Source organism: Trichomycterus rosablanca, chromosome 15 (assembly GCF_030014385.1).
Source record: "Trichomycterus rosablanca isolate fTriRos1 chromosome 15, fTriRos1.hap1, whole genome shotgun sequence".
NCBI classification, from domain to species: domain Eukaryota; kingdom Metazoa; phylum Chordata; class Actinopteri; order Siluriformes; family Trichomycteridae; genus Trichomycterus; species Trichomycterus rosablanca.
Genome location: NC_086002.1, coordinates 14625260 through 14645420, shown reverse-complemented (window position 1 = coordinate 14645420; position 20161 = coordinate 14625260). Strand labels below are relative to the sequence as shown.

General features: G+C 42.4%; 1 protein-coding gene across 1 annotated transcript in view; it reads right to left on the bottom strand.

Annotated features, from left to right (window-relative positions):
- Positions 1 to 237: 237 nt before the first annotated feature.
- The window catches only part of trim2b (tripartite motif containing 2b), a 29018-nt gene continuing 9094 nt past the window's right edge, over positions 238 to 20161 (bottom strand). Inside the window, exons 4-10 of the mRNA XM_063009635.1 lie at positions 9999 to 10761; positions 8424 to 8524; positions 6326 to 6493; positions 4936 to 5104; positions 4045 to 4115; positions 2405 to 2545; positions 238 to 2074 (exon numbers count right to left, since the gene is read on the bottom strand). Coding sequence (XP_062865705.1) covers positions 1922 to 2074; positions 2405 to 2545; positions 4045 to 4115; positions 4936 to 5104; positions 6326 to 6493; positions 8424 to 8524; positions 9999 to 10761 — 1566 coding nt within the window. The 3' untranslated portion in view covers positions 238 to 1921. The remainder of the gene's footprint in view (positions 2075 to 2404; positions 2546 to 4044; positions 4116 to 4935; positions 5105 to 6325; positions 6494 to 8423; positions 8525 to 9998; positions 10762 to 20161) is intronic.

The window sequence follows — 20161 nt, the reverse complement described above, 5'->3', positions numbered from 1 at the left end:
CGCTTAGAATCTGTAGTCTGTAGCCACCAACAATACGTTGCTGCTCAGGAAATGGTTTGGTTGGTTTAAGATTGAAGAAGTCTTGGATGTTAATGATGAAGAATAGAAGAACATCTGTCACTGAAAGGCGTGTTGATCACATGCACAGCAGGTGAAAGCGGGGGCAAATGCACCACATGCTTTTCAGTTCTGACCCCAAAACGCATGCTTTTCAAATCTCAAATCGTAGCACACGCTTGTGGCAGATTCCTCCAGAGAAACCATTCTAACATGTATGGAGGATTACGCTTTGCTCTCTGTATTCCTCCACCACCCATGAAAGGGTCTCAACCACAAAGTTCCTGACACATGGCCGAATGTGTCTGTTAAGCGCCGGTCAGGCCGGTGGCACAGCAGAGACTCGAATGTGTGTGGGAGAGCGCATTACACTGCAGTGACATCTGGGCAGCCTACATTGCTGCTAATTTAAGGCGTGGTCACATTATAACTGACTGTACTCCAGTTGTACCATGTGGGTTTTGTTTACACTCAGTTCTATAAACAGCACAACATGATGTTTGATTTGATGTCCCCAAAATTTAGTTAGCTTTGAGCATTTAGTTGGATCACATTGCATGTAGCTTAAATATTTTAAATGGCCAAAAGTATGTGGACACTTTACTCCTTTATTCATTGTGTGTTTTTTTAATATATATTTTTTTTCTTTATGCATTTTCTCCCCTTTTTTTCTCCTTTTTTAGCACGTCCAATTGCCCAATTGCGTCATGCTTCCTCTCCACCAATGCCGATCCCTGCTCTGATTGAGGAGAACGAAGCTAACCCTCTCCCCCTCCGACATGTGGGCAGCATGCCGTATGCATCTTATCACCTACACTTTGACAAGTGCAGTGCAGCTCAGCATTGTGTATGGAGAGACACACCCTGAGAGCACTCTTTTCTCATCTCTGTGCTGGCGCCATCAATCAGCCAGCAGAGGTCGTGATTGCACCAGTCATGGGAGAGAGACCCCATCCGGCTTAGTCCCGCCCATATCTGAACAACAGGCCAATCATTGTTCATGTGGCCGCTCAGCCTCAGCCGGTAGGCAGAGCTGAGATTCGATATGATGTATTCGAGATCTCAGCTCTGGTTCCAGCGTGTGTTTTTACCGCTGTGCCACCTGAGCGGCCTTATTCATTGTGTGTTTATTCAGAGGTGGGTCCAATTCTTTAGCTGAGATGCTGGAAACACTCCAGACAGGTCGCAAATCCTTCTTTTGAGTTCAGGTGTTATATAAAAGAAATGATATGTTTACAACTCTTTGGCAACAGATTAGGGAAGGCCCTTACATGTTCCAACATGTCTGTGATGTTGCATGAAGCGAGGTCTATAAAGATTCAGAATTTTACACTTCAGTGGCCTGCACAAAGCCCCAACTTAGGCCCAAACACACCATTGGGATGATGTGGAAGGACAGTTGCTGTAGAAGCCTGACCTCATGAATGATATTTTATTAAGAAATTGGCACAAATTCCCACACACACTATTAAATCTTGTGTAAAGCCTTCCCACACTACTACTCCATAACAATAGGATGCGCAACAAGCTTATCCACATACCTTTTGCCATATACATATACAGTACATGAGTGGGAATTTTGGGTCAAGGGTCCATATTCACATTAAATCTGCTGCTATAATGTATTTCTGGCATCCATTCCATGTATTTGAATAGACATATATGGATCTTGGAAGTTTAATGTGACCACACCTTAATGTCCCAACACTATGCCATTCCAATAATCTGATTGCACTCACAATAATAAAATGTTCTGTATTAAAGTCACATTCATTCATTCTGATACAGAGGATGGGGTTATGAGTAGGGCTGGATATATCTGCGAATGAAGTGCAAGAGCTTGACACATCTACGAAGCTTCCAATCACTGAAGGTAACGGTACACCTTAAAACAGTGATTACCAGAGTCAGCCACAACCACGTGGCCATCCGAGGTCAGGGCGAGACCCTGCGGCCCATACAGAGGATCGGCCGCCGTGTTGATGTAGGACAGAAAGGAACCATTGCCATCAAATACCTGTGGATAAAAATGAAATAGTTACATAGTGCACAAACAATTCATACTGGCATGTGCAAAATTGTATATTTGTAGCCCACTATAAGGCCAAAAGTATGTGGACACCCCTCTAAATGTTCAGGTGTTTCAGCCACAGCCATTCTTATCAATCAGTCATGTTATAAATCATATTACAAATAAACCAACCACAAAACAAGTCCCATTAAGACATGGTTTGACTAGTGTGAGGGACCTCCACTGGCCCGCTTTGGTGATTTTTTTGGTGACTTTTCTTTTTTTTTTTTTTTAAAGGTGGTGTGTTGCATGGTGTAATTTTTCTGGTTTCAGTACCTGTATCCGGCTATTTCCCCAGTCAGCGACGATGATGTTACCATTAACATCCACTGCAACTCCTGTGGGAGCATTAAACTGGCCATTTCCCTCACCGTTTGAGCCAAACTTGAGCAGAAACTCTCCCTCAGCACTAAACACCTGTGAATCGAAGTTGAGAATGCTGATGAAATACGGAATATTCTAGGAGTCGCAACAGCAAATCTGCTCTGCCTGTCTGACGCACAGTTTTTATGTTGGATACCCTTCATGACACAACCCTTCTATTTTATTTTTTATCTAGGCTTGGGAGCAAGCACCCAGAGTGCACTGACAAATGCACCTCCCAATAGTTAGGCTGTTTTGGCCACCCTCCAATTGGACCAATCATGTCCGTGGACCACTGAGATTCAAAACCTGGATCGAAGCGGTAGTGCACTTTTCCTATGTGCCACCCGAGAACCTCAAATACAGTTCTGTTTCAAAAACATGGCCATTGATATGACCATCATTAAACATAAGATCTTTAGTAACACTTGTGCTAAACTGTGAAGCTCGTAAAATTTACAAAGACTGTGTCCCAAATCACTCCTTGTTCACTTTGATCCTTCCCTTCGCACTGAAGCTCATGGTTAGTTTTATGGTTTTTAGAATTCCCTTGCTGTCTGTAAGTGCTAGATGGTGATTTTTATATTTTGGAATAACAATCTCTAGCAGTTCAGGGACTGGAGTGGTAATAGGATGCTTGCTGGTTCAAGCCCTACCACTGCCAGGTTGGCACAGCTGATTTTCATCCTATTGCGGTCGATGATATCCATGGCTTCATGACAGGGGATGGGTCCGAAAGTGACTGAAGAGTCCAATCCGGGCCTGAAATGACCGCCCACATGTGGGGCACACGTAAGGGTTTGGGGCAGTGGGGGTTGGGGCAGCTCTGGACTTCCTCATGGCTCGCTTTTCCTTTGATTCAAGCTTTCTTGATTCGAGCAGACTCTGCTTCTTGAGCTCCCTTGGAGAGAGCACAGCACCAGCGGTCAAGGGCAAGGTCCTCCCAACCTGAGGGGTTGATTCATAGGTCTTTTAGGCTGCTCTTGGGAGAGTCCTTGAACTGCTTGCTCTGTCCTCCCACACTCCGCTTGCCCTGGCTTAGCTCACCGTACATGAGCTGTTTGGGGAGCCAGCTGTCAGACATGCGGACTACATGTCCGGCCCATCTAGCTTGCGCCTTGTGCAGGAGGGTGTAGATGCTGGGCATACCAGAGCGCTGCAGGACCTCAGTGTCAGGAATCTTGTCTCGCCAGCGGATGTGGAGTATGCGGCGAAGGCAGCCAAGGTGGAAGTGGTTGAGGTGCTTGGCATGGCGGGCATAGACGGTCCAGGTCCCACTGGCGTAGAGCAGGGTGGTGAAAACCGCTGCACGGTAGACCTTAAGCTTGGTGGACACGCTAAGGCCTAGAACAAACTTAACCTTCAATTTGGATTGTATATGTTCAAAATTGAAAGTTGCTTTGGAAAAAATTTCTGCTAGCTGCCATAAATGTAATTGTTATTCGAAGAACATATGGCATACCCATGGCCTTCTTAAGCATGTGTCATGGTTACATTTAAAAATCAAATAACTGTTTCAAAAGAGTAAGGACAGTAGTAAAACATTTGCTTACCTTTACTGAGTGATTGTGAAAGTCTGTTACAATAATTTCATTATTATTGTTGACTGCTGCAAAGTGTGGACCTAAAAAGAGAGAATAACAAAATTTATACTTACCAACCACTTTATAATTGACAAAAAAACATCTATTGAGCAGCAGTTCTGTGAGCAAAAATGCCTTGTAAATAAAAAAGTCAAAGACGAAGGGCAGAGTGGTTTGAACCTACATTAAGGTTACTCAAACAACCAGACTTTACAACATTGGAACTTAAGCCAGACAGAGACTGCAGTGGGTTTTGCATGATGCAGCAGAAATCAAGATTCATTACAATTGTTTACTGTCCAGTTTCTGTAAGCCTGTGGCCATTGTAGCCACTTGCATTCCTGTTTTAGGCTAAGGGGTATCTGATGAAGTCTTCTACTGGTAAAGCCCAACTGTTCCAAGGTTCAATTGACTTCACAAGACTTTTGAAGGACTGCTGTGGGTTCTGGAACCAATATCATTACTAGCAGGTTCTTCGGCTTTTGTACATTGTAAGATGGACTGTCCTACAGTGCGTCCTGGTGCATCCTTTCCACTTGATCAGACCAGTTCACCTTCTTCTATTGGTCCGATGTCCAGTTTTGATGTCTGTGTGCCATCTGTAGGTGCTTTCGATGGTGGCCATGAGATAAAATGGGGCACTACAGCCTTGTACACAGAAGGGTCTGATGTCCAGTGTTGTGACACATGTTGAGCCTAACTGACCAATATCAAAGCCTTGCCATTAGAGAAAGGGATGTTATAGTTACAAAGGAAAGCCAATTCCATATTAATGCCTGTACTTTTGGAGTAGGCTATCCAAGCAAGCTTATGGCCAAGTGTCCACATACTACTGAGCATATATAGTATGTATGTGTGTACCTGCAAACTGCTTATCACCGATGCCTCTGCTGCCAAACTTTGTCACAAGTTTTCCACTGGGCTGGAAGATGAACACCATGCAAGCCTTATTATCCACAACGATAACATGACCATTCTGATCCACTGACACGCCCTTTGGACCCATCAGCCTTCCAGAGCCCAGTTTAGCCTGCAGAACAGTACAAAACAATGTGGCATCAAAATGTCTGGATGGGCAAATGTATTCTCTAATGTAGACTATATTCCATATTTAGCGACTTTAGGTGTGTCAGCCACAGTTTGATCTCAACCCTGTCAAACACCTTTAGCACATCTCGTCCAAAATCAAGACCTGACCATACAAATGCTCCACAGACACACTCCAAAATCATATAGAAACTCCTTCAGAAAAGAAGACACTATTACCACAGACTCCCTATTATTGGTCTTGATAAGGTGTCGACATACCCTTGGTGATACAGTGTAGTAAGTGTAAGTGGGAAGTGTAACATTCTAAAGGAATTGGCAGCTATAGTCATGAATATATATATATAAAATTTTATTTAGACATTTTCTCCCAATTTAGCGTAGTCAGTTTGTCTTCCACTGCTGGGGGATCCCTGATTGCAGTCGAGGTGGGTATATTGCTGCTCACGCCTCCTCCGACACGCACGCAGCCCTTAGGGGAACCCTTCTTCACCTATGCACTCTGCACAGGCACCTCTCTATCTGCCAATCAGGGTCCTTACACAGCATTTGAAGACCCCACCCACCCACATAGTCCAGTCATCCCACCCTAGCAGAGACGTGTCTGCTGCAGGCACTACCATTTATGCCGACTTTTGAACCGAGGAGTTCAGAATCTCGGCGCTGGTGTACTAGAGGAATATCCCACTGCCCCACCTGGGCGCCTTATAGTCTTTAAGATATGAACACTGAAACAAAATAGTGCACTGTTACTCATCAGAAAGGACCCAGTGCTTTGAAATATCTTGCAGAGAACTGAATCAAATGGTAAGCCTATTTCTAAAACATTTAAAGATGATTTATCTTGTTTGCTCAAATTGCAGATGTTGTTTTGCTTGTGGTATGGACTATACAGGTGCTGTCTTTTTTTCTGTGACAGTAGTGTCCTCATTTTCAGTGCATTTATTAACGAATTTTTCTAGAACATGTTCTGAATAAACCTTAGTTAAGATTATGGCCAGCCTCACAACACCAATTAAAATTTACTCCAAGGCACAATGATCAGTCCCTTTAGGAGGTAGCATGTGGTAGCTTTAAGGATTTGTGGCCATAAAAAGATAGGACATACACAAATTTTGGATAAGTGTTGGGTAGGACTCTCAAAATTAGAGGGAAAAACAAACTTATAGTGTATCATTGCTCATAGAAATGTAAAAGCACATACCTTGTATTTACCATCACTGGAGAAGATGCTAACCCACTTGTTATCATAGTCAGCGATGATGATGTCACCATTGGGATGCACGGCAACACCAGTGGGCCGCTGCAGCTGGCCCGGCGACCGGCCGCGAACTCCAAATCGGCTCTGAAACTCTCCCTCATTGGAAAAGATCTGGAGGTACAAATGGAGTCATTCAGTGAAGTGATGAAGGATGCATGGTAAGATATTTACAACTCTGTATAAAGTGCAACTACACTTTATGGGCAAAAGTATGAGGACACACCTCTTAATAATTGAGTTCAGGTATTTCAGGTGTACAAAACTGTGTATAAAATCAAGCCGTCAGCCATGCAGTCCGACTTTTTATCCCTTCTAGATATTCCATGATTAACTGTGATTGTTAATTTGATAAGTAGAAGCATTTACGAACCACAGGAACTCAGTCAGATAGTGACAGACCACCTAAAGTTACAGACTGCTGAAGCACATAAAAGTGCATAAAAGTCGCCAACGCTCTGCTGACTCAGTAACTTCAGAGTTCCAAACCTCCTTTGGCTTTACCATCAGCACTAAAACTGTGCTGGGAGCTTCATGGCATGGGTTTCCATGGTGAAGCAGCAGCATACAATCCCTACATCACCAAGCAAGATGCCAAATGTCAGATGGAGTGGTGTAAAGCACACTGCCACTGGACTCTGGATGAGTGGAAACATCTTCTGTGGAGTGATGAATCGTGCTTCTCTGGCAGTCTGGTGGTTGAGTCTGAGTTTGGCGAATGGCAGGAGAACCTTACCTGTCTGACCAGTGTGCCAGCTGTAAAGTTCGGTGGAGGAGGGATAATGCTGTGGGGTTGTTTTTCAGAAGATGACCTAGACATTTTTGATCCAGTGAAGGGAAATCTTAATGCTTCTGCATACCAAGATATATTGGACAACTGTATGCTTTCAACTTTGTGGGAACAGTTTGAGGAAGGCCCTTTTCTGTTCCAGCATGACTGTGCCCCAGTGCACAAAGCAAGGTCTATAAAGGGATGGTTGGGGTGTGAAAGATATTGCCTGGCCCACACAAAGCCCTGACCACAACCCAATCAAACACCTTTGAAATGAACTTGAACAGAGATTAAGAGCCAGGCCATCTCGTCCAACATCAGTGGATAAATGGGCACAAATTCCCATCTCCACTCCAAACTCTTATAGCTAACTTTCCAGAAGAGGGGTAGCTTTTATAGATGCAAGGGGGGAGGGCAACTTCAAATTAATGCCTCTTGATGTACAATGTACAGTAGAATGGTTTGTCATAAAAGCTTCTTGTCACGAATTAAGCCTCTTGGTGCTCCTGGAGCTCAGGTTGATGTGCCACACCCCTTACTCCAGGAGCACATGTTGGAGGTTGTTTGGTTATGGCATAAGCCAGTGCCCCCTCAATTGTGATTGGTCAGTGAAGCTAATGAACCACAGCTACTCCTCATTTCAGTTGTAATGCTCAGGGCATTTAAGGGAGCAGCTGTGGATCTCTCAGTTGAGATTATTTTGGTTTGTCATGGTTCTTGTGATTTTGACTTTGGTTTGTCAGGATTGCTGCGCTTTTGACCTTGTTTTGGATAGTCAGGAAGTTTAATTGTCTGCTAAATGCTGAAAAAGTAAATGTCCAGTGTTTTTGCAGTAGTGGAATCTTGAACTCCGAAATTATCTTAAATAAGAGTCCCTTAAATAGTCTCTTAAGTATGTAAATATTTATCTGGGTTTTTTGGGACTTGTAGAGTTATCGGTAAGCACTTAAATGAAACTTGCTGTACGTTGCTGGAATCGGCGTTGCTGAAAAGACTCATTTTAAAAGCTGTTTACATTCTACAGGGTAGGCGGTCATTATGTTTCTAGTCAAATGGCACCCAATAATCAATAACATTTGGTTAACTGATTGATTGAATAACTGGGGGAAAGGGTTGTCAAGGGGGCAGTTACTCTTTCACACAGCTTGTTGGTAATGAATAACATTTCTTTTTCTTTTCCATTTCATTTTCTGTCTTTTCTGAATCACTGGGTGCCAATCACATTAAATCACTGGGACATAATTCTAGATATAATAAAATAAATCAGATCACCTGCACACACTGATTATTACTGTCCGCAATCAGGATGCTTCCGGATGAGGCGGCTACACCTTGTAGATTGGTAAACTCTCCTTTGTTTCTCCCCTTAGTTCCTGAGGAATACATCAATGATTGTGAGACCAGGTAAAGAGACTTTAAGCACACTACATAGCACTACATAGCAAAATGTTTGCTTGCTGATAAGTCAACTGAGTGTGACTTAAACTCTGAATCCATCCATTAAGTGTTTGCTCCTTTAAAACAGTAATGAATTTGCATGTCAATATTTATTGTTATTCAGCTTTTTTTTTTCACTTTCTGCCTTACTTTGCCAGAGCTGCGGTAAGTCCAGCCTTAGGAAACACATTCTGGGCAGAGGACCAGTTCAGGGTAGGGGAACACACACTTATTTAATTATCTGATTTCTATAGTAGCCAGTTTGCAACCAGACCTTCTTAAGAAAACCTACAAGGACACACGGAGGACATGCTTGCTGGTTAGGGTACTTGATACCTTGTTAGTTAATCAAAAAATCACTGGTTCAATCCCCTCTGGTAAGCATGACCTTTAGAGCTAAGTTCACTTTGCACAGCTTGATCTCTTGTAATCAGGGGTCTTTAAGTCATTGTGGTTTGCACTAGGGGTGTCACAAACTACTTGATCTTTCACCAGGAGGACTTGCATACGAGTCTATCTGGTCTCCCAAACTACAAGCAAGAAGTGACAAGAGACAGGTTTTGTCACCCCCCCCCCCCCCCCCCAATCTAGCCGCATCCAATTACTCGACTGCATTACACTTCCTCTTTACTGATGCTGAATTCCACTCCTGACCGAGGAGAGCCGTGACTAACACAAGGGAAAAAGGATATGGGTGAAAGAATGAATTGGTATACGTGACCAGCAGGGATCGTCAAGGTTATATGGACGATAAGATCACAAATACTGCAAAGCTTGTGTGTATGACGATGTATTCAACTCCACCCCTGGGTTTCCCCTGACTCTGTATCTTGCGCTCTCATTGGCTCTAGCTCGACATTGCACTCACTGCCAGTCATAACCTGGTCGCAACACTTTGCACACTACAGGATTTGGAGTTGCTGACAGGTTCAGATATTTAGCATGCTATATTTTTCTTGATTCTGCAAGCAATCAGACAGCCTCTCGGATTGCGTCTTTAAACAATTCGCTTATAGCAATTTTTGTGCCAATTTTTTCCAAGCTGGCGCATCTGTCTGTTGATCTTCAACACCTGTTGCTAGTGGTAAATCAGGGCTAAAATTGTGTAGTGTGAACTAGTTATAGATCTCAACTGCTTGAATTGTATACGATGTCGTTCATTGCCAAGAACGAATCAAGAACCTCAAGAACCTGTGCAGCACCCTCAGTAACAGCTCTGCCAATGTACTGCACTTATTTTGCATAGAATTACAAAAATAGGGCCCAACAAGTACATGTCCACATAAATACAGCAGTGTTAATGCAGAACAGTTCTATGCTCTGTTCTATGTAGACAAGTTTCCTCTATAAAGGTTCTTAAAGGTTGTCTTTTTACCAGAAGACCCCAAACCATGTCATGCTCATGCTTACCAATTTTAAAAATGAGATCATCTTCAATTGGATTCACTTTCTTCTTGGGGGTGCTGAACAAGCTTCCACCTCGCCTCACTCCCTTCTGTCGGCTCCGGCTGCCTGGGGACTTGGCACTCCGCCTCCTCGCACCGCCATCGCTGGAGCCCGTTGACGCGGCATTGGCTCCTGACGTGGTCGTAGGAGAGTCGTCTGGAGAACTGGCCACCTTTAATTGAAAGGGGCTTCCTTTAATGTGCTGGTCGTAAAGTCTTAAACCCAGACTCAAGTCCCCTTCCTTGTGCACTGTGTACAGAAACTCGTAGATGCCATTCTTGTGGTCCAGGATCTCTCCATCCACGGCATTTCCATCAGGTGTGGAGACCTCCCACGAGATGACAGCATTGCCCGTCTTACACAGGCCCCCTGACTTGTCTCTGGTGGTTATGATGAGGGAGGTCGGCTGGCCCACGAAGCATTGCTCCAGACCCTCCCCGGAGGCCTCGGTGTGGCTGGCAACTGCGTTTGTGGTGATAATGGCGCCCAGGTTGTGGATGGAATTTCGAAGTCCTTCCATCTCCATCGCGAGCTCCAGTTGATTGTTCTCCTCGGGTTGAAGGGGGAGACCCTCACTGGCCATCTCGCTCAGTCGCTCTCCAAAATCTTTGTGGGTTTGCAGAACAAAGGCCTCGCTGGCTCCGTTCAGGGCCTCTCCTGTTAGGTTGCAGTTACTGTTGATTGCTGCCTCCTCTTTAAGTAGAGTGTCTAACTGGTTCTGCAGTACCTAAAGGAAACCAGAAACCGTCACTCTTTAGTCCATGTGCATTGGAAACTCAGAACTGGTTTACAGTGCCCCCCATAAAAAACCTAGCTGTTGTGTTCCAGATCCTGTATACTAAACAATGTGCTACCAATTGGATTTCTGAGACACAGCCCCCCACCTCACTGACTAATGCAGTGTCCTCTCTGAGAATGCACTCTGTAAAATAGTCCTTATGCTTTTAATGGTGCCTATTTGAAGAGATCTGTATATGTATTTTGATAGACCTGGAAAACATACACAATAGGGCCAAAAATATATGGACACCCCTACTCTTTTTTGAGTTCAGATGTTTTAACCAGACTCAATGCTAAGGTCTGTAGACAATCAATTGTTTTCATCACTCATGGCCAAAAGTTCATGGACACCCCTCCTTGAATTTTGTTTTGTTAGGCACAAAGCAAGGTCCATGATGACAAGGTTGGACACCGATCAGCCATAACATTAAAACCACCTCCTTGTTTCTACACTCACTGTCCATTTTATCAGCTCCACTTACCATATAGAAGCACTTTGTAGTTCTGCAACTACTGACTGTAGACCATCTGTTTCTCTGCATGCTTTGTTAGCCCCCTTTTATGCTGTTCTTCAATGGTCAGGACTCTCCCAGGACCACCACACAGTAGGTATTATTTGGGTGATGGATCATTCTCAGCACTGCAGTGACACTGACATGGTGGTGGTGTGTTAGTGTGTGTTGTGCTGGTATGAGTGGATAAGACACAGCAGCACTGATGGAGTTTTTAAACACCTCACTGTCACTGCTGGACTGAGAATAGTCCACCAACCAAAAATATCCAGCCAACAGCGCCCCGTGGGCAGCGTCCTGTGACCACTGATGAAGGTCTAGAAGATGACCAACTCAAACAGCAGTAATAGATGAGCGATCGTCTCTGACTTTACATCTACAAGGTGGACCAACTAGGTAGGAGTGTCTAATAGAGTGGACAGTGAGTGAACACGGTATTTAAAAACTCCAGCAGCGCTGCTGTGTCTGATCCACTCATACCAGCACAACACACACTAACACACCACCACCATGTCAGTGTCACTGCAGTGCTGAGAATGATCCACCATCCAAATAACACCTGCTCTGTAGTGGTCCTGTGGGCGTAAAAAAGTATGTAGAGAAATAGATGGACTACAGTCAGTTATTGTACAAAGTGCAGTGGACAGTGAGTGTAGAAACAAGGAGGTGGTTTTAATGTTATGGCTGATCAGTGTAACAGGCCAATGGTAGCTCTGCGGTTAAGGTACTAGACTACAATCAGAAGATTGCTGGTTTAAGCCCAATCACTGCAACTTGCCACTTTTGAGCTCTTGAGCAAGGCCCTTAACCCTTAATTGCTCAAATTGTATTCATAATTGTCATAATTGTAAATAGCTTTAGATGATGAATTCTGTAACAGTAAATGTAACCCTACTGAACATTGTTAGTATGGCTTGGAATGCCGACTTCTTGTCAAACATCAGCAAACAGAGCTCACAAATGCTTCAATGTCTGAATGGGAAAAACATCCCACAGACTCAATTAAAAATCTCTTGGAAGTATTGTCTGTGGTTTTGGAATAGGACATTCCACAAGTTCACACTCAGGTGTCCACATACTTTTGGCCACATACTGTATTAAGTGTTACTGAATTACAATTTGGATTCAACTTTAAAACTGGCTTCTAAATCAAATGCTTGTCATCAACAGCTAATCCTAGTCAGGGTTTCGGTTGGTCCAGTGTCACAGAGAAACACTGGGCACAAGGCAAGAACACCCTGGACAGGAAGCCAATCCATCACAATCCGTCAGACTTGGCCAATCATGTCTGTGTAGACACTCGACCATTCATAATGGACCAGCTTTGTGGCAAGAGTTTAGGAAAGACCATTTACTGTGCCCCTGTGCACAAAGCAAGGTCCATGAAGGCTCGTTTGGAGGACTTTGGTGTGGAGGAACTCTAGTGGACACTTAACCACTAAGCGTCACTTCCGGTGGTACGCACGCTGAGACGCTAGCCTAGTTGTTTGTTTGTAGCCTTTAGCTAAATAACTTTTTATATACGTATGTTTTAAACATATAATTTATACGTTAATCTTCCGTGTGTTGTTGATTTAGTTTTATTTTGTTTATCGTAAAAAAGCGCTTGTGTTTACTAACGTAAATTCGTGCTGTGTTGGAAACTAGGAAACTTCTGCTACCGGCATCCGAACGAAGCCGGTTTTGTTTGTTTTTGTACTTCAGCGCATAAACATCATAATTATCCAGAATTAAAACCGTTTTCGGTCCGCACGAAGCGCGTTTGTGTTTGGTTGTGTTCTGTATTTCAGCTCTTAAAACACCTCTGTTTTGTGGGGAGTTATAACCGTTTCTGTTCGTAGGAACCGCGTTTATTTGTTTTGTACACCAGCGCATAACACCGTTTTCCTTTAGAATTACAGCCGCTTTTGTCCGAACGAAGCGTGTTTGTGTTGCTTTGGTTGGTGGTTTTTGTATTCCAGCTTATCATCGCCTGTTTCATCCGGAATTAAAGCCGTTCTTCTGTGACTACCAGCAGAAGCGCCGGTGAATCCAACATAAACATCATCTCCAACTCATCTTGTAAAGCTAAGTATATTACTTTGTTACTATGGCCCCAGCAGGAGCTTTGTATCCATGTTCCGAGTGTAATATGTTCAGTTATTCCTTCTCCGTGTTTAGTGATAACTTTACATGTGATAAGTGTAGATTAGTGGTTAGTCTAACGGAGAAGATCTCAGTGTTAGAAGGGCGCATTCGGGCGTTAGAACAGACCACTACTAGTGAGGGCTTAGATTCAGCTGTAGCAGTCCCGAATGCCAGCAGTTCAGGTGTAGAACCCCAGACTCCGGCATTAGAGCCCTCACAGCGGGGCGACTGGGTGACGTCTCGGCGACATAGTCGTAGGGAAAAGCACCGACCATCTCAGTTGCACGTGTCCAACAGGTTTTCCCCACTCAGTGAGCCACCCGCTGAGCAGCCTGTTAATGTAAGTGCTCTGGTTATAGGAGATTCTCAGCTCCGACACGTGCGTATTGCAACCCCCATAGAGACACCAGCAACCATAGTCACTTGTATTCCGGGGGCCAGGGCGCCTGACATCAGAGCAAACCTGAAAGTGCTGGCTAATGCTAATCGTAGATTTTCGAAGATTGTTATCCACGTCGGCACTAATGATGTTCGTTTACGGCAGTCTGAGGTTACTAAGAGTAATGTTAAAGAGGTGTGTGAGTTAGCTAGGTCGATGTCTGAGGCAGTAGTGTGCTCTGGCCCCTTACCGATTCGACCCAGTGGCGAAACCTACAGCAGGTTGTTGTCGCTGAACCGCTGGATGTCTAAATGGTGCTCAGAAAACTGCATCGATTTTGTAGATAACTGGTCCACCTTTGAGGGAAGGCCTGGTCTTTTGAAGCGGGATGGTGTCCACCCCACGTGGGAGGGTGCTGCTCGCATTTCTTGCAGCATAGGTGACAGGCTTTACCACCGCGTTAGTGTAGCGGCAGATAGTGTTAAATGACTATCCAGAGCCAAGACCAGGCAGCAGACTAACAGGCCTAACCGACTGTCTGCGAGTCGCCATCGGACGTCACCCGGAATCCTTAGGTCACAAACCATTGAGACTGTGTCTGTTTACCGTGGCAGGTGTAAGCCAAAACAAAATCAAAAAGTATGTCATAATAACTTAATTAAAATTAATCTAAATGAGCATCATGAAAACCCTAGTAAAGTTAAACTAAAGTTAGGACTTCTAAACATCAGGTCACTTGCATGCAAAACAGTAATTGTAAATGAAATAATTACAGATAATTGTCTTAGTGCCCTGTGTTTAACCGAGACCTGGGCTAGACCTGATGAGTATCTAGGTTTAAATGAAGCATCTCCTCCGGGTTACAGTTATGAACATAAGCCACGTCTTAGCGGTCGTGGTGGAGGAATAGCCGCAATTTATGATAAAGACATAGGTCTTACTGTAAAATCAACTCCCATAACAAACTCGTTTGAAGTTCTTATCTCTGACATAACCAATAAATGTTCATCTGATAAAAATAGTATGTTTAAACTGGTTACTGTTTATCGACCCCCTGGTCCTTACTCAGAATTTCTTAACGAATTTGCCGATTTTCTTTCTAAATTAGTCTTATCAACTAAGAAAGCTCTAATTGTTGGTGACTTTAATATTCATTATGAGGATAAGTGTAATCCACTCAAAATTGCGTTTGATTCTATTTTAGAATCCTTAGGCATCACCCAAAATGTAACAGGACCCACTCACCGCTGTAAACATACCTTAGATTTAATACTTACTTATGGTATAAACATAGACAACCTGGAAATTATACCACAGAATGACTTAATCTCTGATCACTCCCTACTAATATATGAAGTGTCCCTGTCCAATAATATACAGCAACCAAATCGTTTTAAATGTAAGCGCACTATTACATCTGCAACTGCAGCAGCGTTCATAAACTGCCTACCAGAATTACCAAATATATCAGCATCAGAACCTAAAGAACTAGATCAGGCAACTCAAAACCTAGAGACCGTACTGCGCACAACCTTAGATAACGTAGCCCCACTCAAAACTAAACTGATTAGGGAGAAAAAACTTGCTCCATGGTACAATGACCACACATGCGCACTTAAACAAGCAGCACGGAAATTAGAACGTAAGTGGCGTCACACTACACTGGAGGTGTATAAGATTGCTTGGAAAGATGCTCTAACTGAGTATAAACATGCACTTATAAAAGCTAAATCTGTATATTATTCATCCCTAATAGAGAAAAATAAAAACAATCCTAGATTCCTTTTTGAGACAGTGTCCAAATTAACTAAAAACGTCAATGAAACTGAATCTAATATACCGCCTGACTGTACCAGTGATGATTTTTTAAAATTCTTTAATGACAAGATAGAAAAAATACGACTTCAGAGTCAGAGTGTGTCACTTGCCAATGTTAAGTATGGACTCACTCCGAGCAGCATTGGTGATAATAGTAACGAGTTAATCCAACTAAATTCCTTTAATCCAATCTCCCAAAATGAACTAACTGTGTTGATTAAATCATCGAAGTCATCATCGTGTATACTCGATCCTGTTCCAACTCATTTACTTAAAGATTTACTCCCAGCTATTGTAGAGCCCCTGCTTACATTAATCAATGCATCCCTTAGCCTTGGGTATGTACCTAAATTGTTTAAAAGTGCTGTTATTAAACCCCTGATTAAAAAACCTAATCTTGATCCACATGTTTTATCTAATTATAGGCCAATTTCAAACCTTCCTTTTGTCTCAAAGATATTAGAAAAAGTCGTTTCCAAACAGCTATGTTCTTATTTGAATGAAAATTGTATTCATGAAAAATTTCAATCAGGATTTAGACCCAACCATAGTACTGAAACCGCATTAATTAGAGTAGTTAACGAGTTGTTAATGTCTTCTGATAATGGATGTGTCTCTTTTCTTGTTCTATTAGATCTTAGTGCAGCGTTTGATACGGTCGATCATAACATTTTACTGGAGAGGCTAGAAAATACAGTAGGTGTTAAAGGACTCGCACTCTCTTGGTTCAAATCATATTTGACTGACCGCTCTCAATTCGTTTATGTAAATAATAAATGCTCAGAAACTACAAAAGTAAAGTGTGGTGTTCCACAGGGGTCGGTACTTGGACCGCTATTATTTACACTCTATATGCTTCCACTAGGTGAAATTATTCATAAACATGGCATAAACTTTCACTGCTATGCAGATGACACACAGCTGTATATATCAGCCAAACCAAATGATACTGACACAATCAGTAAGATAGAAGATTGTGTAAACGACATAAAAAACTGGATGTCGTGTAATTTTCTTTTACTTAATTCAGATAAAACTGAGGTTTTACTTGTTGGCTCTAAAGCTGCAAGAGACAAGTTGTCTAACCTGGTGCTAAACTTAAACACGTTCTCTGTTACTCCCAGCCCAGATGTAAAAAACTTAGGTGTCACAATAGATTCAGATCTCTCCTTTGATACACACATTAATAATATTACTAGAGTTGCTTTCTATCATTTGCGTAATATCTCTAAAATAAGAAATATACTATCTGTTAATGACGCCGAAAAACTGATCCATGCGTTTATAACTTCTCGGTTAGATTATTGTAATGCTCTTCTAACTGGATGCTCTGGTAGATCCTTAAACAAACTCCAGTTAGTTCAAAATGCAGCAGCTCGAGTGCTAACTAGAACTAAAAAATTTGATCATATCACTCCTGTTCTATCATCTCTACACTGGCTGCCAGTTAAATTTCGCATTGATTACAAAATACTTTTACTAACCTATAAAGCGCTACATGGTCTGGCTCCACAGTATCTGAGTGAGCTTATTAATCACTACAACCCAGCGCGTCCACTTCGTTCACAAGATGCAGGGTTACTTATAGTTCCTAAAATTAAAAAGACCAAAGCTGGTGGAAGAGCATTTTCTTACAAAGCTCCACAACTTTGGAATAATCTTCCTGCCTCTGTTCGGTATTCGGACACAGTCTCAATGTTTAAGTCTAAACTGAAAACATATTTATTTTCTCAGGCTTTTGATTAATATAGACAAAGGCGCAGAGCTTGGGGGTTCTTGGTCATAGAAACTTGTGGTGATCAGGGATGTTGGGTCGCTGTCGTTCTGCCTCTCTTGTCCAATCACTCTGGTTTGGGTAGGAGAGGTGGGCGCTGATGTCCTGTGAAAGCCTTCATGACCTTGTTACCTGCTCGCTCTCCCTTTTAGTTATGCTGTAATAATTAGGGCTGCCGGAGTCTAAAACTCTCTGTAAAACTGTTTGTCAACTAGCATTGTACATTATTAACTACATTCTCTGTTGTTTTACCCCGAGGGCATTCTGATGGAAACCTGTTTACCCGCCGAGGTTAAGGATTAAAGTCGAGACTGCCGGGACAACGATGCTGCTCCTGTCAGATGTGACGTGTCTGGAGTAATTGCAACGGCAAGAAATCACTACAGACTTTATTGAAGACTAGAGCGGATAACAACTCTATTATTATTTAATTGTTTATTTATCTATTTATTACCACTGTATGACTTTTAGATCATTCAATTCTGTGTTTGTATGATTTGTGTAAATCGTGTATTTATTTAAAGTATCCTCCAGACCACCCAAGAAGGATGGGCCCTGTTGAGTCTGGTTCCTCTCAAGGTTTCTTCCTGTAATTTTCAGGGAGTTTTTCCTTGCCACAGTCGCCCTCGGCTTGCTCAACAGGGGTTTTTGTATCTGTTGGTCCTGGATTTTGTAAAGTTGCTTTGAGACAATGTATATTGTAAAAAGCGCTATATAAATAAAGTTGACTTGACTTGACTTGACTAGTGACCCACACCAAACCCTGACCTTAACCCTTCTGATCTCTTTTGGGAGGAATTGGAATGTCGATTGCATGTCAGGCCTTCTCATTCAACATCAGTCTTACCTTAATGTGCCAACAAGACCTAGAGAAGCTGAGCCATGCTTTTATCTCCAGTAGGGTGGACTATTGTAATGGTCTCTTAACTGGACTTCCCAAAAAGACCATTAAACAGTTACAGCTCATTCAGAACGCTGCTGCTAGAGTTTTAACTAAGACGAAGAGAACTGAGCACATCACTCCAGTTCTAAAATCTCTACACTGGCTTCCGATTAGTTACAGAATAGAATTTAAAGTGCTGCTACTGGTCTATAAATCACTGAAGGCGTTCGGCCCAGAATACATCTCATTAATGTTTAGAGATTATAAACCAAGTAGATCTCTTAGATCCATGGACTCAGGTCAGCTAGTTCCAAGAGCTAGAGCTAGACAGCTAGAGTCCAAACTAAACATGGTGAAGCAGCATTTAGCTGTTGGGCTGCATATAACTGGAACAGACTGCCAGGAGATATTAGATGTTCCTTAAATGTAGAAATGTTTAAATCCAGGTTAAAAACTTTTCTTTTTTCTTGTGCCTATGATTGAGCTCAAAATTTTTGCTATTACCCTCATTTTACCATATTTCTTTTAGTTTTTCATGCTCTTAATAATTCTTTTTATAGAGTAGTGTACATTCTAAATTGTAGGGTATATTTTACTATATTTTCTTTTAGTTTTCATGTTCTTAATTTTTTATCTCTCTTGTTTGAATTTCATGCTCTCTTAATTGTAACTAAATGTTTGCACGAAGTCTTTCTAAGGTTCTAGATCTCAGGAATGTTTTAATGCTTTTAATTCATTTTTTTTTCTTTATGTAAAGCACTTTGAATTGCCACTGTGTATGAAAGGTGCTATACAAATAAACTTGCCTTGCCTTGCCTTGCCTTACCTTACAAATGCTTTTTTCACTATAAGTAAAAGTAAGGCAGCTTCATAATGATGCTTACGGGTTTGAAATGAGATGTCCAACAAGCTTATATTTAGGTCGTCCATATACTTTTGGCCTACAATACAACCTGGAGGCACGGTATTTTACAGGACTTATGGGATATCAGATATTCAGAGGTCTCCTCCCTGCTTTTATTTTAAACTTTTTAAAGGACAACTTTAGTAAAGGTCAACAGGACATACTCAGATATACATACGCAAGAAATGGGCGTCCCACAAGGAAGTATTTCATCGGTTACCCTCTTTAATATTAAACTAAACAGTATCATCAAGGCAATTGACCCGGGTGTAATGGCATGTCTATATGTGGACGATCTCTGTATATGCTATAAGGGCAGATATTAGGCAACCGTTACAAGAAAATTGCAATTAGCCATAAACAGTATACAGTCTTGGGCAATACAAAATGGTTTTAAAATATCAAAGGAAAAGACCACTTTTACCCACTTTCGTAAAATCTGAAATATGCATCCAGAACCTGAACTCTACTTTTTAGATGGAGAAGCCATGAAACAGGGAAAAGAGGCCAAGTTCCTTGGAATCTTTCTGGATCAGAAACCGATGTTTAGAACTCAAATCAGCTACCTGAAACAGAGGTGCCAGAAACCTCTGAACACACTCAAACTGCTCGCAAACACAAAGTGGGGAGCAAATCAAGACCTACTCCTGAACCTGCATAAGACCCTTGTCCTCTCTAGATTAGACTATGGAAGCGTAGTGTATGGAGCAGCCAGTAAGTCCTACTTACGAACTCTAGACACATGCGGTGAACACTAGACACAGGTGAACTCCCCCTGCACTGAAGGTGGAAGTGCCAAGCACTCGGGTACATACTCAAATTAAGAGAGAACACAAGTAACCCAGCCTTTAATGCAGTCTTCAAGAGAAACATCTCTGCAGCTTACGATTTGAAACCAAGCCAGATCAGACCTGGGGAAAAAAGACTATGGTGGAATCTAGAAAACTTTC